This window comes from Meriones unguiculatus, chromosome 11 (assembly GCF_030254825.1).
Source record: "Meriones unguiculatus strain TT.TT164.6M chromosome 11, Bangor_MerUng_6.1, whole genome shotgun sequence".
In the NCBI taxonomy this organism is placed as follows: domain Eukaryota; kingdom Metazoa; phylum Chordata; class Mammalia; order Rodentia; family Muridae; genus Meriones; species Meriones unguiculatus.
The window spans coordinates 79,981,917-80,007,400 of NC_083359.1; the positions used below are offsets into that span (position 1 = coordinate 79,981,917).

A 25,484-nucleotide genomic window follows, 5' to 3' on the forward strand; every position below is an offset into this window, starting at 1 on the left:
ACGATTTACATCCACTGGAAGATACACTCAGGAACAATCAGAAGTTACTACCAAAGGAGCAGTCCCTACCCTGAAAACACAGGCTTTTTGTAACTTCTGCCCCACATATTTCAGAATTGCTATGGATCAGTGACTTTTATATGAGTCTTGCCACTCCCCTTGAATGGGAATGTTTATTGCGTTTGTCTCCTTTCTGCTTCACTTTGTATCTAGGGTGAGTGGGATGAAGAGAGCTTGTGATTGCAGGATGTGGCACTCCAGATTTACAAATACCAGTTTCAGAATTCAGACCCGATGGCCTACTTCTACAACGCTGGGGGATGAGACACACTGAGTATAGGCTATACTGCATTTGACAAGAACAGCTGACTAGTATTAGTCCATAGTTCTTTTCATTTGCCAGTTCTTTGTCATGACTTCATAGTTAGCAAACTCTAGTTCCTCCTTCCCATATCTTTGGACCTGACCATATTGTTTAGGAAATAATGGAAGATGAATGTGTGTGGTATACAAAGCACTCAACAAAAAGTCTTACTGGTTTAGCAGCACTCCCTTCTCTCCCTAAGACATTTCGGGTTATGAAGGTAGATGATAACCCTACAGTTCTAATGCCCAGGTCTATTAGGAAGGGACCTAAAGCAAAGCCACAGCACCCAACCTTCAGGAGCGTAAGCAAGCGTGGCACATTGCTACCAAGATATTAGTGGACTACTTGATATGCACATTTTAACAGAAAACGACTATGTGCTATTTCCTGTCATCTCTTTGAATCTCCATATGCTCCAGTGTATCATTCAGATCCACTTTAAGTGGTTTCTGTGTGTAAGACCTTCGTCAAGTTTTTGACCAAATCCTTTGCTTTATTCCCTTGCCTCATCTCACTGTATTATTACCCCTGGATAACAATCTGATTTTTGAAAATCTCTATTAGATACAATGTGCTAGGAGAGCTCATTGGTAAGCTCAGCACATAGTGGACTCTCAGAAAATATTCTGAATGAAGAAATTAATAAATGATCCTGGAGGGGGGGTGACCATAGTTCTGTTACCACAGAAAGGAGGTTAGCCTATACGCTCTACTGCAAATCTTAGTCATTGAGGAAGGGAACAAAAACTTGGTCATTGTAAAATGGTATGAGATTCGTACAAAAAGCAGAGAAAATCTTTGGTATGTGTGTTGGAATTTGGAGCCCTGCTTTCTGTAGCTAAACTTAGAAAGGTGGGAAGAGAATTCCCATGCATGAAGCATTGTACATTCCTAGGTTAGAACATGTTTTCTTTGGGGGTTGCTGTGGTTTCTTCCTTTCTTTTTCTTCTGTTCTTTTTTATTCTTTCCAGCATTGGAAGCAATGGATGTTTAGAATAACAACAATAACAACAACAACAAAAAAATTCACAGAGCTGGCCCAGTATGAATCAGGAGAGAATTTATAAATGTAGTGGGAGGTAGGGAGTGGAAGGGAGGTTGGGGGGCAGAGGGAGGAGGGAAGAAAGAAAAACTGTAGTTGCCAGGAGTTAAAATGGAGAAAATGCCATGCGTGACACGTGGCTGGCACTGTGGGAAGTGACATCTGTTCTTGATGAGGATCCCCAGGCTGCACAGCTGTGTGTGCATGTGCGCATGTAAGGAAACACTAAGCCGTTTGCTGTAAGAAACCTGCTCTTGGCTCCAGCCTCACTACCCTAAAATGCTGTCTCAGTGGCAGCCTCTCACCATAGGTTACTTCTCCCAGGCCACTTTTCCCTGCAAACTGTGTTAGAGGCTAAAATAGGCTGGGAAAGCAAGCCCTGGAGAAGCTACAGGGACACACTAGATTCTTCTGACACACTAGAATCTACCTTGTTGGGCTGCATAGGCTGATCTTAAATAGGAGGGAAAAATGACACATAAGGTGGAAAAGGTGATAGAGGACAGCCTGGGAAAACAATGGCTTAGGACCACCAGGTTAGAGGTTTTGCAACAGGTCAGACAACAATTCTATGTTTACAAAATTGATCCATAGGTTTTATTATTATTGGTTTTGGATGAACTTTCAGAGACTCGTGTTTATTTTCTGATTACTCTGCTTAGAGAAGTGGAGGCAAAGCAAAGGGCAGGTGGTCCCTGAAGACTGAGGTACTCTTAGCAGGACCTGGTAAAGGTGACTTCTAGTTGCTGGCCCAGTGCTGAGAGGCTCCTGAGAAGCTACAGGTTTGTGTCATTATCCCCCTTTATCAAGGTTCCAACACTCAGTCATGAGCCTATACATAGAAAGGTCAATGCAAAGAGTTACAAAAACTAGTTCAAAGCTGCTGGCCTGAAAGAAGCCAGACTGAGTTAGAAGAGATACATGGAGCTTCTCATTCTCTATTGTATCTCTCTGTGTCTCCTAACATGCACCCTGCTTTCTTCGTGGTACCTACCACTAGGCAGCATAGAATAGGTCACCTGAAAATTGCTGCATTTCCCCACCTGAGCTTGCTTCGGAAGGCTCTCCATACATGAATAGTAACTATCATGATAATCTTATACATATGTTCAGTGTTTCAATGTCTAAAGACACTTTCACAAGTGGTGTTTCATTTACCACATCAAAAGAATCTACCAAGTCAAAAGAATTTTATATATCAAGAAAGGGAGATATTTGTCTTCCTTCTGAGCTGAATAACTTTATTAGCCCAGGAAAAGAAAGACATTGTATGGGGCCTGGTTTTCTTTCTCTAGTGCATGAAGAGCTGTCAAAGAGCTGAAAGAACACTGGGAGTCCAAATTTCATCTACACTTAAAATCACAGTACAGGAAGATGCTGACCATAGGCTTAAGGGAAAATAATTTGGTAAAAGACTCTCCTAAATGAGTCATAAAACTGAGGGTTTCTTGGTAATTTTCTCATTTACGTGTGAGCAATGTGTTCCTTTTACCACAATTGTCAAAATACTTTTTAATCCTTATCCAGCTGCTGCTTCCCTCTTCAAGCCGTGACACTCTTAAATTCTTAACGCATTAGCTGAAAAATGATGAGTGCCTACTATATGCCAGTTCATACATCGCTGTCATAAGAACTCAACATTTGACAGTGGATACAAATATAAATCTACTCTTTATCCTCCCTGGAGTTTCTACTGAAGAAGGGAAGATAGATAAGTGAGTGTGTCTGTGTGTTTGTGTGTGTGTGTGTTTGTGTGTGTGTGTGTATGTGTGTTGGAATCTATCTATCTATCCATCCATCCATCCATCCCTCATTTGATCTCTCTCTCTCTATAGATACTCTCTCTCTCTCTCTCTCTCTCTCTATATATATATATATATATACATATCTGTATGTATATATATATATATACATACATACATACAACATATGTATATATTTATATATATATGAATATATGTGGTAGGGCATTGGCAGTGGAAGGCAGACGGTGGACAATTGTGACTTTCAATCAAATGGTCAGAGAGACAATATTTGGAGGGGAAATGTAAACCACCCAGTTTTACTCTGGAGAAGGAAGAAACTTGGAGGTTGGTTTTTATTATTAACTTGTCACAACCCAGAGGGACCTGGGAAGGTACCCTTAATTGAAGAACTGCCTTTATCAAATAAGTCAAATCAGCCTAGGGCCATGTCTGAGAAGAACCATCTTGATGAATGATTCATATGGAAGGGCCCAGCCCACTAAGGGTGGCACCATCTTTAAACAGGTGTGTCTAGGTGGTATAACAAAGGTAGCTGAGCATGAGCTAGAGAACAAGCCAGAGAGCAGAATTTCTCTATGGTTTCTGCTTTAGTCGCTGTTTCAGTTCCTTCGCTGATACCTCTCAATGATGGACTGTGGCATGGAATCGTAAGCAAAATAACCCTTTTCCCTCTAAGACATTTTTGGTCCTGGTGTTTATTACAGCAACAGAAAGCAAACTTAAATATGGGGGGGATGGTTACCTGGGAATATGTTTGCATTTTAATAGTATATTCTGGAGACTGCTTAAAACAGATTGTTAGACAGCAGAGGTAAGAGTGAAACAAGCCAGGAAGCGTGGCACTGATGGAGGTGATGAGCAGGGTGGACGAGGTAGAAAGAATCAAAAGGGGTTATTCTGTGGATATCTTTAATAGCAGAGTTAATAGGATTACTGAATGAGTTGGATGGGAATGGTAACAAAAAGAGAAGAATTAAAGTAGCATTAAGAATTTTGTCCTGAACAACTAGACAGAAGAACTTACCATGAACAGCAAATAGGAAACTCCACAGAGAAATACCATGAATTTTTGAGTCCCATCTGAACCCCTATAAATCTTTCTTGTAGTTGTTTTAACTTTCTTCCAACTTAACTCAGAGGCAATGGGATTGTAATTCCTTCTACCTACCTGTCTTTACTGTGGGTCTTTATGTGCTCAACCATGTCATCATCAGATCCAATAATATTCCAAGTTCCTCCTATCAAAAGTCTTCTCATTGATACCATTTTTCACTCAGCCCACCATCACTTGTATTTTGGAAGGTGATGCTTTTAATTTGCTTTGTTCTCTTCATTATTTGTCAGTTTATTGCTTCCTCTGATCTCTGCTGTTACCAGATTCTCTGAGATTTCAGGTAACATATAAACCTATGGGTCTCTTGTTAGCACTCAACTTGTTTATCCGTTTAACACTAGCCCATGTGTGATCCCACAAACATTTCTTCTTTCCTATATTTTTTAATGATGACAAGCTCTCTAAAAACACTCCATCTCTTTGATTTGTTTTATTTCCTACATTTTCCCTTTACATTGCCTTTTGCCTCCCTGGCCTTGTTCTCTCTCCTCTCTTCACTCACTTTCCCTGCATGAGCTTATCTGCTGTCTGCTGTAAATTACCATCCTCATTTTCTTTATCTATCAGCATAAGTCTCTGTGTTCTTAAGCTTAAGATTTTTTTTTTATTTCAAATTTTTCTGAACTCAAGCCGCTCTCTTCTATAAGTCTGACTCCTTTTCTTTCCAGGGGTTAATGGCATTAGCCTCCATGTACCAGGGAGTTATAATCCTTCATTATGCCTGTATGTCTGATGTCCAGTCTTGACCCTCATACATCTCTTGAAATGGTCTCCTAATCATGGCATGTGTTAGCTTTGATGTTTTTTTCCTGTGATCATTATATCTAACAATGTACACCATCTGATCTTGACATTTCTTGGTAAGGAACTACATGAGGCTCTATTGAGTTTTCAGAATAAAGTCTGTATCTCAAAACCCTTCCTAACCTGGCCCCATCTCTTTGGTTGTAGCCTAAGCCTCCATATGCAAACATTCCAGTAAATCTATTAATATCTCATGCGTTTTCAGACCCCAGTGCTTCCCATTCATTTTCTTTTGCTGCCTGATCTTTGTGTTTTGCTTCCAACTAGAGAAACTGACATATCCTTCATGGCCCCTTCCAAGTGGCGATTGCTAATAACCCCTTCCCCAAGAACCAGCTTTTGGCTTGATCCACAAATTCAATGACGTTCTCTACGCTGGGGAACTTTGCCCATACTTCTCTATCAGGGTGAGCCCTGGTTCTGTGTAGGAAGGGCCTTGACTCGTTTATCTTTATGTCCTTAGAGTCTAATACCCTACACAGACAATCCATTTCCCTTGAGCTGTTAGTGCTCCCCACTTAACTCTTATTCTGAAGTTACTTGACTTGAACAGATTTCTGCTTGGTTCTAGGCAGAAACAAAAACTTAGAAGCAAAGAAGAAGAAAAATGACAAATAAAGTGCACTCTCTCTGCTAGCTGCCTCTTCTTTGTGCCTATGGGCCTCAACTCTTCCTAAGGGAAGAGTTAGAGCTTGGTGGTCACTAAGCATCTGCTACATCAAGGAGTATAGCTGCAAATATGAGAATAACGGAACTTGTTTTTAAATCTCCTCCTTCTACTAAAATGGTGGTAAATAATATTAACAATAACAAAGTACATCTCAAGGAAAAAGAGAACTACAAAGACATTGGAAGACGATCACGGACTTAACATTTACCAAACTGGAAAAGAAATAGCTGACACAGCAGTTTCAAAAAAGCAGAAAGATAAATGTTCACGATGCCGGGAGCCCCAGAAAGTTCAGTGTCAGGGAAGGCAGAAACGCGCATGTGCGCATTCATGGCCTGTGAGAGCACGGGCATTCATGTCCAGGATCACATATATGGGTGATGCTGTCAGAGCTCATTTCCACCTTCTAATAGGAACTCTGCACTGTGCTATGTCAAATCATCAAACCCAGCAGTAGAAGAAATAAACTTCAAGTGTGTGCAGAAGAAATTAATGAAAAACAGGAGGGAAAAAAACCCAAAATCACCTAGGGTAGCCTCAGGAAGAAAGGTTGGAGGTCAGAGGTCAGAGGACTGGGCATTAGTTGTCTTACAAAGCCACCTGGGAGTACTAGTAGCCTTTCAAACTTAGTTCATATATTTCTTCTATAAAAAATATTTTAAAGTGAAAATGTGAGAAATAAGTATATATAATATGGTTGGGGCTAACAGTAAAATCTATTAGGATCAGAAATATGTATTCTTCCTACTACAAATGCTATTTAGTGCAACCTGTAAATTACTTACTTGTAATTACTTGTAAATCAGCTTAGGAGTGCTGTTATGCGTTATTTGTTTGTTTGTTTGTTTGTTTGTTTCTTCACTTCACTGCTTAGGTTAGTTAGTCCAAAGAGGAGATATATAAACACATGTAGACCTACATGGAATTTATATACTTAAACTAATTTATATATTTGAAATAAGGTATGAGAAACTTAAGAGACTTCCAAGTAGGGCTTGTTTATTATACTAAACATTTAATAAGGTGATTAAATATAAAGATATCTATTTTAGCATAATGAGATGGAAATTCAGTTACATGGATTTTCTGGAAAAACATATATATCATCATTAAATAAAAAAGTTATGCCCAATTACAATGATAGTAAGTGTTGAAATGATCAATACCTCATAGGACTCATGAATAGTTTCAATGAGTGTTTGTGTCTTGGTTAGAATGCGCTGAATAGATATTCTAAAGTACAAATCTTCACATATCAAAATCCTAGTGAAAACAAGAGAGGATAGAGCTATTTATAGATACAACGGTGCTTACTGTTACTGCTTATAACAGCAGAATAACCATTGAGAAGCAGCAGAAAGCTGTGGCAGACGGAAGAAAAGAAGATAGCATTTCTGTTGATGAGCAATTCCTGGATGAGGACTCTGTCAATCATCTGGTAATCCATTGGTTCTCAACATTCCTAGTGCAGCGACCTTTTAATATAGCTAGTTATGGTGACCCCAATCATAAAATTTTTTTGCTGCTACTTCATAACTGTAATGTTGCTACTGTTATGAGTCATAATGTAAATATCTGATGTTCAGGGTAGCTGAAATACTATCCACAGGTTGAGGACCACTGTGCTAACCTGTAACCTTGGCTTAGAACCTGAAAGGCAATGAAAGAAAAGCGCAGAATACATTAGACAAAGGGTACTGTGAAAGACAGAAGGAAGGGAAAGTCATGCTGTAAAAAGAATAAACTGAGTGAGAGAGTGGCCCACTCAGGGGGTCCAGGGACAAAAGGATCAAGACACAAACTGAGAGAGAGTCCACCCCACTGGCAGAACATGGCTCTGGGGGAGAGCTTTAGACCAGTGTAAACACTCAGGCATGTTGTTCATCTAAACGAGGTTTTACAAATTTGCAAGGTTGTGTCTTTAACGTTTTACTCTTTTACAAAGCAGGACGAAAACAACAACAACAATGGTTTTAGTTTTCAAAGTGAAAACCTAGTCCTAATTAATGTTTGGAGTCTGATTTTCAGAGATTCCAGCTGGGGACTCTAAAGTCGAGCCCTGAACTGAATGGGACTCTGGACAAGCCGAAAGACATGCCTGGGTTTTCAGGCTGGTGCAGATATTGCACAAAACTGGCAGAGAAACTCACAAACAAATCTCTTGAGGGGATTGGAATTTGGCAGCCAGTGAGCCTGGAAGACAGCTCCAGCTTAAGCTAATTTCCAATTCCTCTCTGGATTTTAACACGTCTAACACATCTTTAGATTTAGAGCTTCGAGGACCTACAGTATTCCAATCAGAAAGTAGTGACTGTCACTGGTTTCTAGGACACTGCTTCCTCAACCCAAATGATCATTTTATAATTCCCTTCCTCTCATAGATTCTCACAGACTTAGCAACAATTTAAACTAAGCCCAGAGGATGTATCTTCTGAGCAAGAAGAAAAATTAGTATATTTGGTTTTGAACAGCTGAAATAAGGCAACGAGAATTTTGATTTCTGGCTATTACTTAAATAACAGCATATACAAAAAGAGGAAATGAGAGGTGTTAACTTCATCATTGCACTGTCCTAAAGTTGGAATAAGGCGCCCTATCTTGTATCATAAATACAATTTCTTTTTTTCTCTTTCTAATGAGGATTTCATCAAGAGAGATGCCAGTGAAAGTGCTCTATGAAAGTCAGGAGCAATTTCCATGTGTCCTTTTCTAAGTCCCTAGCGGGCTGTCTTAATACTAGCAAGCCTTTGGCATTTGGGAAGAGTAATTTGTGCTGCTGGTGCTGAAAAGCACACTACTGAAGGTTGGTCATAGTGATAAATCTTACAGATAGGAATGGGTGTGTGTGTGTGTTGTGTGTGTGTGTGTGAACAGGTCGCTCTACAAAGGCAAGGGGAATAGAAATGAGAGTAATTTTGGACACTTGGGGGGGTACTTAGAATTGACATATCCTCCAAGCTACAACAGTTCTGCTGCTGTTTTCCCACACTATACCAGAGGACCTTAAATCTGAGTGTTCAAGTCCCCTTGGGTGTTTGGTAAGAGTAAATACTGGATCTTGGTCCCATTCTCTGATTCAGTGTGGAAGAAGATTTCCTGAGATGTTACAAGCTCTTAGCTGAAGCCGCCCTGTGCATCTTGCAGTCCTTCATCTAGATCACTGGTCCTCAGCCCTCCTAATGCTGCCACCCTTTAACACGGTTCCTCATGTTGTGGTAACCTCCAACCATAATGTGATTTTCACTGCTACCTCATAATTATAAACTTACCGCTATATGAGTCATGATGCAAACCCTGAAGGGGTCGTAACCCATAGGTTGAGAACTATTGCTCTAAAGAGAAAACTCTCCCTTGCTTTCCTAGAGGTGGTTCTAACTTGCTTCCTCTTCTGCTGCCTTAAGGAATGTGGCATCAGTTCAGCCCTGGGCAGTCACAACTTTTAGAACAAAGTGTCTTTACATTTACAACTGCATTGAGAGTGAGGTTTTATTTATCCACGATGGAGGCTCACATGTTCAAACGGGAGGAACCAAAACACACATATACATGCATAACCCCACATACATATGCATACATGTGCGTGCCTCATCTGATCCTAGAAAACAGTCTGAGTAGGCCTGCAACATTTCTAGCAAAGGAGCCAGATGGAAACGCCCATGACTCATCTCAAACAGGCCAACCTATTTCTCGCCTTCTCCCTCCTCTGAGTGTCTCCTTTCTGTGTTTGTTTGAAGGCATTTTGTTCTCCCAAGTAAAACACAGCCCCAAAACTTGCGCTAGCTAGTCAGATTCCAGTTGCTTTCTACCTCTTCATGGTAGCGTATCTTTTTACGCTTCCTTCCTAAGCAAGGAAAAATAGTGAATAAAGTATTCAATTTTTATGCCACTATTTTCCACCTTGTGAGCTGCATATTGGCCCATGTGTCCCATGGATTAAAGCACTACACAGTGCCTGGGAATGATCAAGAAGCACAAAATAACAAGCACAGCTAACAGGAGTACCATCTGGAATATAAATAATAAAAGAGAAGAAAAGCAAAGTCCAAGACAACAGAGGAGAAAGAATCCAAGGAACGGGATGGCAGATGGAATGAATTAGTGATGGAAGCATTGTTGGTATTCACTTCTGAAGGTGTAAGAACAGCCCTGCTTCCCACCTATATTTCAGTCCTGCAGCCGCTATGGCAAAGCTAAATTTGTCCCCAGGGTCTTGTTTTTCTACTCCTAATTCCCTCTTATATAAATTTCTATAGAGAGAATATTTAGGGTAGTGACAGATAAAAGTATTTCACCAGCTACTTTAAAAAAAATTGCAAATATATTTACATCTAGCCAGAGTGCTAGATTTACAGAGAAATGGAATACCAAGCCATCTTTGCTGTTTGAGACAGGAGAAAATATTTCACCCTGTCAGAAAGAGAGAAATATAGGCCTTTAAAACTCTGGAAAGACTAACATGCCTTTTAAACACTTCTCTTTATAACCTTGTATAAAGGCTAACGCTTCCAGGTTATTCCTGGACAGATTTGCTTTAAATAGCTCACTCAGTGTTTATATCCATTACTTCTTTTCTCTTAGGTTCTCGTGGGGGTGAATTAATTCTTCTCTATATGAAATATTTCATGAATGAAAGTATTTATTACATTAATCATTTTCCTTCTCACTTTAAGCTTAAATATAACCCACTTATTTGGATTTCCCCTCAAAATTATCACTAGCTAGATTTTTATACCATTTTTGTTGTGCTCCACATGTTCTGTATTTTCTAGTTGTTCTGAAGGCTAAATCTAAAGAGAAAATAGAAGCAGATCAATGGTAAGAAAATTATAAAATAAGAAGATTCTCAAGTTTTCTGCTTTTGCTTACACTTACTTGAGTGGTTGTTTTTACAGTAGAAGCATCCTGTTCTGTACCCCAAAATAAGCCATGGTTTGAGGGAGACTGTTGTTTTTGTTTTTATTTTAAGGCAACTATTGTTTTCAAGCAATCCACCCCTTTCTAGCTTATAACTATTGTAGTCTTGACATTTTTCTGGCAATGTTTTTAAGTTCTAACCCTGACCTTTTCCAGCTTTATTTCGAGTGATTTCTTCATTTGTATGAGAACTCCTAGCAGGTCATTTTGTCCCAACATGTTAGCTAAATAGGATGTCTGCACTCATCTTCCCATGAATGAACTAGCCTGACCCTGTGATCCCTACATGCATCTGAAGACCACCTAAGGAGAACTATCTGAGGTATTTTGTCAAAAGCAAATTCTTGGATTTCATGGCAAGTGTGACCAAAATATATATCAGAACCCTGGAGTCTGCATTTTAAAGCAGTTACCCTCATCTAATCCTTAGCATGGTTTTAAAGGAAATTCCCACATGAATCCACTCCCTAAGAAGTGTCTGAAAGATGATACACCCTGCCTGTTGCACAGCACACACACACCCCTTTCAGGGCAATCTACAGTTGCAATGCTAAGATGCACTGCTAGGACTACAACAACGTATCTGCTACATTGAAGAAGTGGCTTTTTTTTAATCTCTCTGACCAATCTTTTGTCATGGGATATGACATCAGTCAAGGAGATTACATTCCTTATAAATACAAGTCTTGGAAAAATTGTTCTAGAACTCTCTGTAGTGGAAAAATCAGACATGTAGGCATTTTTGGTCAGTCCTTCTCCACCCCTCCTCCCTTTTAAAATGGTATATATCATTAGGTTTTCCTTCCACTATTCTGATAGCCTCTCATTTCTCTAAGTATATAAAAGTGATAAAGTGTATTACTTCAGAGTCTTAGTAAATCTAAGATCCAAAGAGGTGAGTTAAGCAATCTTTGGCCTAACCTTATTCATCCTGGCTTGATTTCTCCCTCTCAATATATATGTATTTGATACATAGGAATGACCCCTTACCACCTTGTGAGAATTAATAGAAAAAGCACTATTCAAAAAGAGGAAGCAAGTTAGAACTATCACTCTCAATAACAGAAGCTATTCAGTGCAAATGAAGTTTGATCAATCCTTGTCACATATTCAGTGTTTGCTAACAAACACACAATAGGTGCATACACATTCTTAATCATGTTCCAACTTCCATCATTGTATCATACACTGAGTCTTCTCTTATAGGTCTATGCCAGGATAGGGACATTAAATAAAAACTAGAGCTATGTTGGACTTGTAACAAGAAAGAACAGCATCTACAAGTTGTCACACATAACCTACATTATAAATAAGAAGACAAGAAGAAACAAGACTTCAGTTCTGAAAACCATATGAGAGGAGAGTTAGTGACTATAATGTAGACCCAGATCTATGTAATAGGCAAAAGGTACCTCAAATAAAGTAGGTTTGCTGTTACTGTTCACTGATTCTGCTGAGGTGAACCTCACTACATATTTGGAAGGATTGTTTCCATTGTTCTTCTGAACAGTGATTCTGACAATTATTAGAGATGAATTTTATCTGCCTAATTTAAAGGCTGTGCAAATGTAAGTTTTGAGAAGTTAAGGACATTTTCTCAGTAAATGGCTAACAGAGTTTAGAATTAGGCTTGGCTCTGCAGCACAGATTTTCCACTTCTTTCTATGCCATGCATCTTTCTGCAATTACAGAGCCCAGAGCCTTCTGATTCCACTCATGATGGAGCTTTCTTTCTCTACTTCCCCTCTGTTCCAGCCCAGCCTTTGTTCTACCGGGTTGTTTCACAGTAGACTGATTCAGATTTGTTTGTTTGTTTGTTTGTTTTTTCAATTTAAGGCTCCCAAATCAAAGTTCTGTTTCTGTCTCTCCACTCCCTTTCTCAGAAGGACACCAAATAATATTAGATTGGTGTCTTTAAGAGATAATGGGAGGTGAGCAGAACACTTTCCTTTAAACTCAGGGATTCAGAGCTTACACCTACTGCATAAGCATGAAATAGTGTTCTAAGTGGCATGGTAGGCTTCCGTGAGGGCAGGAATAAGAATTTATCGAAGAAAGGCCAGTTAAGATGTTCTGAGACACCAAACAACCATCAGAGGCTTTAAAATACCCCAAGAACATCAACTGACCACAGTTACCCATAGTCACCTATAGTACCATTCCTTGGGGAGTATCACTACTAACATTATTTGACAGCTTATACAATTCCTAACCGTGTTCATCTCACCTGAAAGAGAGTCAGACAGGTGCTATGTATAGCTAACAGGTGTAACAGAATTTGCACTTAATTTTCTCATGTGTGTGTATATACTGGTTCATGCATATGAGTATGAATAGGCAATGCGTGCCTTGACACACATGTAAGGTCAGAGGACAACCTATGGTACTGGTTCTTGCCTTTCTGGCTTGAGTCAGCGTCTCTTTGCTGTTCAGAACTGTACACAGCAGGAATGAAGACCCATTAGCATCCATGGATTCTTCTGTCTCTGCCTCTCCCCTAAGCAGAGGGGTACTGGAATTCCTAACATGTACCTGCATGCCCAGCTTTAGGTGAGTTCCCCACATTTTCATGACAAGTGCTTACCCAATGAATCATCTCCCCAAGCCCATGATTAATTATTAAAACCAAGCCAAGCCTAAACAACAACAACAACCCAAAAAGCTACAGGAAGCAGTAAAGACTTAAAGAGAGAATCAGACACTATTCCAACCAGGAGACTGAAGACGAACTGAATGGCCTTACAGGGATACATGATCACAGCAAACGCAAAGCCAAGGAATAGTCAAGGTTAATCAGTCTATATGAAGAACATTAATAAGTTCTGTGGAGATGTAACAAGTAAGTATGGGTCCTTATCCCTAGCTGTGCCTCTCAAACTGTGGGTTGCAATCTCTTTGGGGATGCAAAGGATTCTTTCACAGGGGTTGTATATAAGATAACCAGCATATCAGATGTTTACATTATGATTCATAACAATAGCAAAATTACATTCATGAAGTAGCAATGAAATTTTATGGTTGGGGGTCACCACAGCATGAGTAATTGTATGAAAGGGTTGTAGGATTAGCAAGGTTGAAAACCACTGACTTAAGTGAACCTAGGACTGTGGACTTGGGCAAAACTGAAAAATGGTCCTTTACGAAAGAAAAAGAAAGAAATGGGTAAAAGAATGATGAGACAAAGAGAAGGGGAGGGAGAAGAAGGAAGGGAGGTAAAGGAGGGAGGAATGAAAGAAAGAGGGGGAGGAGTGAAGGAAAGAGGGAGGGGATTTGTTTTAAACGTACTTATTTTATCTGATATCACAAAATTCAATGATGGATTGAAGACTCAGCTCAGTTTATTACTTTACAATGTGGGGAGAGCAAGCATTTTTGTCACTCTGTTTCTCTGCCTCTTGATCCAACCACTTACTTCCTTCTCCTCTTTTCTCCCTTTATGCTAAATGGAATGTTATTGAACAAAGATTAGACAGAATAAACATCATTGCCCTACCCGTTATCACAGAATATTTGTAGAGAGTGATCTTATAGGCGGTAACTAAATCGATTCATACTTTCAATCCATAAATTGAGTTCCAGGTACTGTGTTGAGTAGCTAATGTACAACAACCCAAATGCCAATGTTTTCAATTTAAAGGTAGCCACAATGTGCAAGACCTCAGAAAAGCCAACGTTTTTCCTAAGGTGATAAGTGGTTAAAAAAAAAGTACCAGAACAGTTATATACCTTATCTGGGATTAGGGGTAAGGGGTGGTAGGTGGGTGCTACCCAATATTAAATAACCCAAATAGAAGTGCCTAGCGAACACACTGAAGGGTCTATATTAGTTAGCATCGTGTAGAGACTCATCACAATGGTACTACTGACATTTCAGACATCAGAGCACTTGGCTACAGGTGGTCCTGTGCACAGTGGGAAGATTAACAGCATCCTGGGCTTGTACCCTTTAGATGGCAGTAGCTCCCTCCACTCACCTAGTGATGCCAAATGGTGAGGTGTGGCGTCTAAAATCGATCTCAGCTAAAAACTACTGGATTAGGGAAATATAAGTGGGGTCAGGAATGCAGTTAGATGTATATGAAAGTACCAGGTGTGAAATAATAAGGGACAGAACTGCTACATCCAAAGATGAAAAGAAAAGGGGGAGGTTTATTTATTTATTTTAAGACAGAGTCTCTCTATGTGGCCCTGGCTGTCCTGGTGCTCCCTATGTAGTCCAGATTGGCCTTGAACTTGCAGAGATCCATTTGCCTAAAGTGCTAGGATTAAAGGCATGACATGGGTAGAATTTATTATGCATAAGACATTAGATGATTTCACCACCCATGGCATCTCATTTATCTTCACAACTTTATGATAGAGGTTACATGAACACTTTTTTTTTTTTTTGGAAATCATATTAAACCTTGGTTGAAGGAAATGAGACAACTCTGGGTGGAGAGTCGCCCAGTAAATGGAGTCAATATCTAATCCCAGGAGTAGATCCAGAGTGCAAAGCCCATGCACATTCTAGAATGCTATAGGACATAAGGCTTTTCCTGTCTGAGCTGCAGAATGTATACAGACTGAAACAGACATGGGTCTATAAGAGAAAAGCCTTTTATTATATACCCACTCACTACAGACAGAAGTATAAAAACAATAGGGATTTCCCAGGATGGTTTGGGGAACAAAGAAAGGACAATACAGAAAATGCTGTGGTAGCAGTAATGGCTAATAAAGTAATTGTTGGGTACAGGTCTGGAAGGAGAACCGAACCGATAGGGATCTACTGTAATGGCTCATATGGGAGCAGAATAGACTCCAGCGCAGACAGCAAAGGGAAGACTAAAGCAGTGGAGTGACTCAACGATCTGCTGACAAGCTGATCCAATGACTGATTAGACACAATGGTTGACTGTCTCCAGGAGACTTGTGGCTTATGCATCTCACTAGCACTCCATAGGAATGTCCTGTTTTCCTTAACTTACTTTATTTTCCCCATCTTCGGGGTTTATGCCTAATTATGTTGAGATCATATGAAAAACACTGTCCCTAATTTAGGCTTTGATCATTCAGCTAACCTTAATGGACTGGCTAACATATAGCAAACGTGACAGCCATAAGAACGCATTATGACACACAGTGCTTTTTGACTGTGTTTATTCACCAACTCCTGGAAATAGCTCTGTTCTTCATCTGTTAGTTCAGATCAAGACTCTGAGGTTCACATCGCTAACTTAGGTAAAAACTGAACCTAGAGTTATCTGACTTCAAAACTTTTCCTCCTGCCAGCTTGCCAATTCTTGTTCGTTTATAACTCATGGAATACGATAGAAAAATACAACAGCAACAAAATTTAGGTCATGAAGGCCAAATTCAAGAACTAGAAAAAGGAAAACTGAAGAATGAACAAACTTGGACTACAGATCTATAGGGCACATGCTTTCTACAGAAGAAAGGGGGAATACAAATCATAAGAAGATGAAGTTACATTGGCAGTTTTTGTTTTGGTTGTTCTGGAGAAATTCCTGAAGGTGCTCCTTAAAGAGTGTGAGAAACACAGAATGGTAGAGAATTAATGGCAAGAGTGCTGTGGCCCAGGAGAGGTGATATAAGTAATTTGTACCGTTGGCATATTCCATAGGCCTGGGGCAGTGAGCCTGTGGGATAAGGTTACTGCCTTAACTCACTAGAAGGAATACTGCATGAGGCACGCTTGTACAAGGCTGAGTGGCGTCAGGAGACACTTCAGACTAACATTTAGTACTGGGTTGCAAAATGAAGTCCTGTCTAGATTACGGGTCATAGAGTATTTAATTTCAGCACAGATTATACATTGTGCTTTGCAAAATTTCTCACCTAGCAGGCCCTCTGTTTCTTGCCCCTGGGTATGTTTTCCCTCCATCTGCCTTTGGTGCTAACATGTTTAACTTTTTCTAGTAAAGTATTAAAAACCGGCCAAGTTGCATCAGGAACTTTCCAGTTTCACCCTCTCTTTTGTTCCTCGTTTTCACCTCTTCTCTCTGCATTTCTCACTACTCATGCCTCCAGGAACATTCTATCCCTCACCTATGCTCTCTTCTCTTTCCCTCCCTAAGGGTACTTGTTACTCTAATTTGCTCTGCTTTATCCTCCTCCCTTTAAATGACTTTCTTCTCCTTTGCATCTGTTGAAAAAAAAAAAAAAAAAAAAAAAAAAAAACCAGAAACAAATAGCCAGCTTTTCACCTCTCCTAACCCAGAGAACCTGGGAAAAAACAGGCTAGATTATTCATGGTAGTATAGGGTAATCAGCATGTAAATAAGGTTAAACAGAACTATTTCTGAGGCTGAGATGGCTTAGTCAATGAAGGGCTTGCTTGCTGTGTATGCATGAGCACCTGAGTTCAGATCTCTAGAACCCTTAAAGAGCCTTGTAGAGCAGCATGCGCCTCTAATCCCAGCATCTAGGGGGCAGAGGGAGGAGAGTACTTGATTGGTTGATTAGGTCACAAAGCCTAATCAACCAACTTGAGGTTCAGAAAGAGATTCTGTCTCTAAAAATCTCTAAAAGCAATAGGAAGTTACTGAGGAGGACATTCAATATCAATCTCTGTCCTCCATCTGCTTGTATACCCAGATGCATATGAGTATATGTGTATGGTGTGTGTGTGTGTGTGTGTGTGTGTGTGTGGGTATGCATGTGTGTGATACATACACACATATGGAGAGAAGAAGGAGGGAGGGAGAGAGAAAGGGAAGGAGGGCAGGAGGGAGTAGAGGAGAGTATACTTATTTATGGACAAAGAAAGCTTCATCATGGGGATGCCCAGACTATTAACTCCTAGTCTCCTCCCAAGGGCTGGGATAGTGGTTCTTAGGCTTGCACAGTGGCTTCCAGAATGCCCTGCTTGTCAAGATAGATATAGATTGCTACCCCTGTGCAGTTTCTAAAACAGTGGGTGTACCATGGACTTAAAAAGATACAGTCTACCGAGTCTCCAGGTGATGACAAAGACACTAGTCAAGGGCCTCACAGAAACACAGGCGTGTCAGAGGGACTGTGACCCGTGACAGCAGTGTGTGAGGGGAAGCAACCAGAGAGAGGAGAGCTCCATTTCTCGTGGCATCCTCAAAGAAACTGTAGCTACCTAGGAAGCTCTGGATATTAGATCATTCTAGAGGACACGCTGAGGTACAGGTCAGGAGAAAGGACAAGCATGGAAAGCTCTGGATTGCAATCTTCTGGAAAGCACTGAAGCCAGCCCCAAGCCCTGACATCCACCCTCCTACTTGTGATGATGCATAGAAACAACAGAAGGGAACTCTCAGGATCTGTTTGATCTCTGTCCAGATTCCCTAAGTCCTCTGTCTGTTTATCTCCCTCTTTCCCTGGCCTCCTCTCTCTCCATCACCCCCTGCCCAGTGGATGATTCACTGCCTCCCCTTGCTTCCCCACCCCACCCCACCCCGCCACCATCTGTTTTTCTAATGATGGCAGAAGATGAGCTGTTCTGTTGGCCCTGCACCATAACACAGCACACTCCACGCTAGCATTAGCCCTCATGTATCCTCAGAATGTTGTTTTATGGGTATCTTTCCCCCATCAAGTTTTCTCTTTTCTCTTAAACCCCACCCTTTCCCTCTCTCTGGTCTCATGTGGATCCCAGTTTCCCAGAACTACATCAAGAGACTCTGAGATACAGAACAAAGGACTGACATGCATGCCTGCATGCAGGTTGGGTGTGTTTGAAGGGATTGTTGGAAATCAATGGCAGTTAAAGGCACTCTCTTTAACACCCTCCAAGGAGCCAAAAATATCTGGGCAGTGCTGCAAAGTGGCTTTTTGACTTCCAAGGATGAATAAATCTGCAGTGACTGACAGGTAGTGGAGAAAGCCCTGAGTGAGTGAAGTCCTGAGCTTATGTGTGCCGTTTATGTGGGAATGGCCACTCAGAGGGGTGGCAAAGCCTTCCAGGGAGGACCAAGTATGATGTCTATGGCCTGCAGACTGCTCCCCTACGGAGACTACTCCTAATGAGGTTAGCTAAACTTGTTCCCTTGATCCAGCCATCTATCATAAACTCAGCTTCCTTGTTCAGTTGCAATAACCCCACCTCTGTTGAACTCTATATGAAAAACACTGAACTTCTCAGGGTATTACACTTCTAGAAATCAGAGTTTCTAGCCCATGTGATCCCGATTTTTTTGTGCATCCATGTGTCTGTCTGTGTATCTGTCTGTCTGTTTATCTGCCTGCCTGTCTTTTCTTCACTCTTTCTCCATGTCCTCCAGGACCTTCCCTAGAGCTATACTGGACAGGGCAGTACCTGACTAGAATGTTTGTATTTGCCACTAGGTGTTCCTAGGATTGGAGTGCTTACATAAATAGGCTATGTGTGTACCCTCCTTTTCAGTGTCATTTTCTCTAGGCAATGCTCCGATTCATTCTAGACTCTTCTGTGTAAGGTTAAAGAAGTCACTGTACCAGAAATGACTCGCTGACAAAGAAATCCACTGTGGAGGAAGGAAGTCAGGATTTGTTCTTTACATAGAAAAGATTTAGGTCAGAGCACTCAATAGTGGAATATAGGTCTACATAGACATTTGCATAGATACCTGTATGACCTCTCAGGCAATGCAAAGGAGGAACAAATGACCATAGGAAGACATGAGCAGTGTGACGATGGGAGTAATGTCTGTTCTGGGATTATACCTGTTATTCAAGTCCAGCTAACCATGGCCACAACTTCCATATAGTCTTCTTTTGTAAAAAAAAAAAAAAAAAAAAAAAAGCTTTGCAAAGAGAATATTTGTATTTATTTTAATTTGGAGTATGTGTATGTATGACGTTTTACATATGAATCTCGAATTTGGCTCCTACATACCCATAATCCTGACACTTAGAGGGCTGAGGCAGAAAGATTACCACGAGGTCTAGTCTGCACAACAGTGGCTGCAGTGTAATACCCTGACTATATAAGTGTGAGCACACACACATGCACATACAAACACACACACACACCAAAGTCGGTTTTAGGCACTTTGCTGGCTGAACAAAATTGTCTCTAGTAAAATCCTTATTTAACTAATTTCAACCAAGGCATAGTTACAGAATCCCAAGGCCATAAATAATTCTGGCTTGCCTTTTAAGCGACTGAAGACTTTACTGAAATAAAACTGAGTTCAGAAATCCTAAGTTCTATAAGTTTGAGATTGGGAGGCAACTACATGTAAGAAACCCAAAGAAGAAAATAGGGATCAGAAGAAACGGGGTCTTGGGTTGGAGGGACTCGGGTGACTCAAAGCTCTCCACACGGGAAGGTCAAGCCCACGTACCTCACATGACTGGATGCAGTGGACCAGGGAGGGATCTGGGTGCCACTGACGCCTGCCGGTACACACAATGCTCTGAAAAAGAAACAAAGGGAACAGAGACATTAGGTCTGTGGGGGGAATGGTTACTCCCATTCTTGTTCCACCATCCAACCCCAGTGCTTTTGCTGTGTGCGTGGAAAGTGCCTGCCACTAACCCTGCTGGGTAGTGTGGAGGCCAAAGCCCTCACAGGAGGAACTTTGTGCCACTTTTATCTTCTTCCTTCCCTAGGGTACCACAATTTTCTTAGTACTTTGAGTGTCATAGCACTGACTACCGAGCAAAGAATTGTCCCATGCCAGGCCTATCACCAGGACCTTGCCCAAACTGTGAACATTGTTAGATTGACTCCCTGACTCTGCCTCACTGAAGTAGGCTAGTTCCTCAAGTTTCTCCTCCACAGAAACATCTTGCCAATCTTATGGGTCCCGCTATCCTCTATAGCAATTGAAGACAGCCTCTGCCCCCAAGAGGCCATTGAGATCACCATGGAGGATTCCAGGCTGGCTGTCCAGGTAGCAGGTATGTCTCTGTCATTTTAATTGATACAGAGGCCACTTGGTTTTAAACTTCCTACTCAGATTTAGTCTTTTCAGATTTCTGTGAAAGCTACAAAGTCTGCTTTTGCTTTCCAAACAGTCTGGCTTCATAGTAACTTTGGGTACAAAGGATGAACACATTGCTTGCTGATTATACAAATTTAGAAACTTGAAAAAAAAACGTTTCAATTACCTGAGTTGGGTCTTTTAGGCTCAACTCTGAGCCTATGAGTCTCAGGCTCTGAGGCTGAGACACAATTACCTGCCATCCTGAATTGGTTTTAAAAGTAAAACTCAAATGTCCTTATCCAGCTATACCACTCCTAGGCATATATCTAAAAGATTCTCAAGTACACAATAAGGACATTTGCTCAACCATGTTTTTAGCAGCCTTATTTGCAATAGCCAGAAGCTGGAAACAGCCCAGATTCCCCTCAGTGGAGGAATGGATGCACAAATTGTGGTATATCTACACAATGGAATATTACTCAGCAATAAAAAACAAGGAAATCATGAAATTTGCAGGTAAATGGTGGGATCTGGAAAAGATCATCCTGAGTGAGCTATCCCAGCAGCAGAGGGATGCACACAGTATATACTCACTCATATAGACATATAATATAGGATAAACCTACTAAAATCTGTACACCTAAAGAAACTAATCAAGAGGGAGTACTCTTGCTAAAATGCTCAATTCCTACCCAGAAAGGCAAAGAGGATTGACATCAGAAGAAGGAGAAAAGAGGGAACAAGTCAGGAGCCTGACACAGAAGACCTCTGAAAAGCTCTGCCCTACAGACTATCAATGTAGATGCTGAGACTTATGTGCAACCTTTGGGCAGAGTGCAGGGAATCTTAGGAAAGAAGTGGGAAACAGTAAGATCTGGAGAGGACAGGAACTCCACAAGGAGAGCAACAGAACCACAAAATCTGAGCACAGGGGTCTTTCCTGAGACTGCTATTCCAACCAAGGACTATGCATGGAGATAACCTAAGACCCCTGTACAGATGTAGCCCATGGCAGTTCAGTATCCAAGTGGGTTCCATTGTGATAAGAACAGGGACTGTCTCTGACATGAACTGATTGGCCTGCTCTTTAATTACCTCCCCCTGAGGGGGAAGCAGCATTACCAGGCCACAGAAGAGGACAAGGCAGCCACTCCTGATGAGACCTAATTGACTAGGATCAGAAGGAAGGAAAAGAAGTCCTCCCCTATCAGTGGACTTGGGGAGGGGCATGCATGCAGAGGGTGGAGGAAGGGAAGGATTGGGACAGGAGGAGGGAGGGAACCATGGGGGGGGGAATACAAAGTGAGTAAAGTGTAATTAATAAAGAAAAATAAAAGAAAAAAATCATAAAAAAATAGTAAAACCCAGACCTTACTTTCCCTAGAGCTACTAGGTCTCCTGCTGAGATGGATAAACTCACAGACAGGTTTACCTTCCTGGCAGGCCTGCTGTTAAGATAGCAAAAGTACAAGTAGGCCTCACCATTTTTCCAGATTTGGTAGGCCACCTGCTGGAAAAGACGAACTCGCACACAAGGTTCAATAACAGCAACCTCAAGCTATCATACTACTCTTACTGACTGAAAACTTGCTTTTTATACTCTTGCCCCTTTTAAAGGAACTTGCTTGTCAATGACTGCTCTCAATAATCGACCACCTATACTTCATGGTAAATTATTAGATGTTTCTAAATGAAAGGGAAATAGTTTAAAGTTGTGTGGATCTTGCGAAAGGCTAAGAAAAATGATTTAAGATGTGTAAATGCACGTTGTGACGGTCTGAGGGAGTGATTTAAAGTACATGAAAAATGAGACTTACAGATGATACATCTGATGTCAAGACTTCAAAAATTCAAGGTTTAACATTGATAAATGGAGTTCCGGGGAGTTATTAATCTAGCCTTGGCAAAGCAATGGCTATTATTATTGTTATAGGCACAAAACTGTAAATTTCCTTCGGTGGTTTTCTAAATATAGATTTAAATGTGCTTCTCATTGTACTAAAAACATCTCTGTCCAATCCATATCTGCCCAGTCCTAGGAAGAGAGGGAAGAGTGTACTTGCTTTTACCCAAAACCATCTTTTGAGCCCTCAAGATCTTCTTCCCTGTTGTTCTCTTTCCTGCCAAGAAATTTCTGTCCCATTACAAATGAATGTTTATGCCTGTTCTGTTGGTAATGTCTCGGGCTTCATTTTGTTGCAGCTGAAAGACATGAGTCTACTCCAACTGTTTGCAGACACTTGTTACTACTTTCCTACAATGTGGATTTCAGCAAAGGTTACAGACAGTGATCATGCTAACACTGTCCCTAGTCTGTGTCTGTTCCAGCAGAGGCACTCATCTGACAGACACCATTCAGGAATCAACTGTGACCCTGCAAACTGTGCCCAAATCTGTTTGCCTAGCTAGGGCCCAGGTGGCCCTACAAAACCAGCACGCCCCAGACTTCTGAAAGCTGATGTAAAATAGTCCCTAGTGTTAATCAGTTCAGCCAATGTGGTTGATTCTTGTCTCTTCAGGTTGGATGAGCATAGCAAATGCTTTTGAGGAACTTTCCAGAAGTCTCCTGCCATTGCCTGACTCCTCGCCCACTCCCTACCTTCCTGGACCACCATGATGTCCCTCCCCACTCCCAGCTGTGAAGCTGTGACAGAAGAGATGAGTCACAGTTTATTGCCAACAAAAGCCTGGAATGTTAGGTCTCAGTCAGAACATACGCCCAGAAACAGCTCAAGCTGGACTATAGAAGGGCTTTTGGAGGTTAGATAAAGCAGGATGCCTCAGAAATTTGTGAAATGAATTCCCATCTGCCAAAAGGAGTCATTTCTCTTTCCCCTGAAAAAGGAGGACAGATGGGTCTCTATTTACATATACCTGTGGCAGCCATCAGCATATCAAAGTTTGTATTAGCCTCCAGGTGCCTACCTCTCCTTCTGTCCCCTCAATTGACTGACTTCTTCCTTCCTATTTCTAGCTTTTTTTTTCCTTAAGATATACCCTGAACATGTACATGTACATTCATGCGGTGTGTTATTTCCTCAAACTGTTTATTGACTGTTATAATCCTTTTAATTTGTATTATAATTGTAATTAGTGTTGTTTTGCAAACAGTCTTAACTGCACTTTTTGTATAGTTTCTAGGATGTTGAATGCATAGTATTCCATTGCTTGGGTGCACCCTTAAATTATTTAACCTAACCTACACGGATAGTCAAGTCTGCTATTCTCATTCCTTTTGCTATAACTGAGTATAATTTAAAATCCTTTCATATATGCAAATGTAAGACAAATTTGTAATAGTGAGATTGACAATACTCACTGATTTTTAAATGTTAACTCAGTTACTTCAGTAAATGTTAATTAAAGGCATACCCCTTTAATCTCTGTGTAAGTTGCTAAATGGGTAGTACATCTGCTGTACCCATCCTAGATGCCAAATCCTTGAAAAAAATCGGCTGCTCTTCCTGTCCTTTTCACCTCCTAAACACTGACCAACTGCTAAATGTAATACTGGGCTCTCATTTTTCTATCTCTTCTGGACTGGGAATGTCACCCATCCTACAAACAAAACCCTTATCTATAAACATACGCTTATCTTATATGAATAGAACTACTGGTCATTGATAACAAGACAACTGCAAAGTTTTTCAAAATCATGCATACTGGAGAGGCAAGAAGGAAGTGAATCAGGAGGAAAACAGTGAGTCAAACAGGGAAGTAATCGTTCCTGGAAGACACAAATTTGATTTTCTTACTTTCTGGAATACTTCAGGCAAATTTCAAATGTGCATTATAAATCTATGTATTATATATTACATATTACACATTACATATTATATATTACACATTACATATTATATAGTATATATTTCATATTATATTACATATTATATATTATATATATGGTTAATCTATGCAGAATAATAGAGAAATGTTTTCTTCTTCTCAGCTTCACTAGGTCTTTTAAAATTTTGTTGTTTCCAGGGCACAAATCAATATAGATCCTTCCAACATAACTATCCTTTCTTTCTCTCTATTGGCAACACCTCTTTTGAATTTCCTACTATTTCTATTTACTAACATGCACTACAACTCTTACTCTCAACTCTTATGCTACTAACAGCCTATGCTATCAGCTTCTCAGATGGACTGATAGTGCACCAAGGTGCACCGAACAATGGTGCACCAAGGATTAGATTCAAGCTTTCCAAAAGAAAAAAAAAAAAAAAAAAAGCTTTACGTTTTACATTAAAAAAAAAAAAAATAGCTGGCAGTTTTTCTCAGTGTTGGGACATTTGAAATCCAATGAAATAAAAAAAGACAAAAAGGAAAAAGAACAAAAAAAAAATGAGAAAACAAAAGGGAAGCAGACAGGGATATTTGGGTGGGATCATTAAGGAATCTTCCAATGATCATAAAGCTGTATGAATGCTATTGCTTAGTGATTTCTTCTTGAACATGAAAAGACCAACACTTTGCCAGCCTTAGGCTATAACAGAAAATTGCCTAGTTTGTTTTTGTTGTTGTTGTTGTTGTTGTTGTTTTTGTTGTTTTTAAGTCAGGAAGTTAATTGGCAAAATGGACTGCTAATCATATCAGGCTGCAGATTCTGCCACCACCCAGGTTTGTGACAATTTTCTCATTGCTACATATGTACATGACCCTAAATAAAGCAATAAAGCATAGCATTGTTCTGCACATTGTCTCAGTGACACATCATTGTACCATCAAAAGACAATCTAGCCACAGTGATTCACTTCCTTTTTGTAGCTCCAATATGCATGGTTTTGAAAAGCATTTGCAACTGTTTTTTTATCAATGTTTATTTTTACAGATAAGGACTGTGATTATGGGACAGATGACTTTCACAGGACAGAAGATGTAAAAGAACAGGGGGTTGGGGGAGTGAGGTAGTATTGCACT

At 40.4% G+C, this 25,484-nt stretch overlaps 1 protein-coding gene across 1 annotated transcript in view; it reads right to left on the reverse strand.

Annotated features, from left to right (window-relative positions):
• Pappa2 (pappalysin 2) overlaps window positions 1-25,484 on the reverse strand; it is a 254,931-nt gene that overhangs the window by 29,657 nt on the left and 199,790 nt on the right. Inside the window, exon 21 of the mRNA XM_060364529.1 lies at window positions 19,977-20,048. Within this exon, the coding sequence (XP_060220512.1) occupies window positions 19,977-20,048 (72 nt within the window). The remainder of the gene's footprint in view (window positions 1-19,976; window positions 20,049-25,484) is intronic.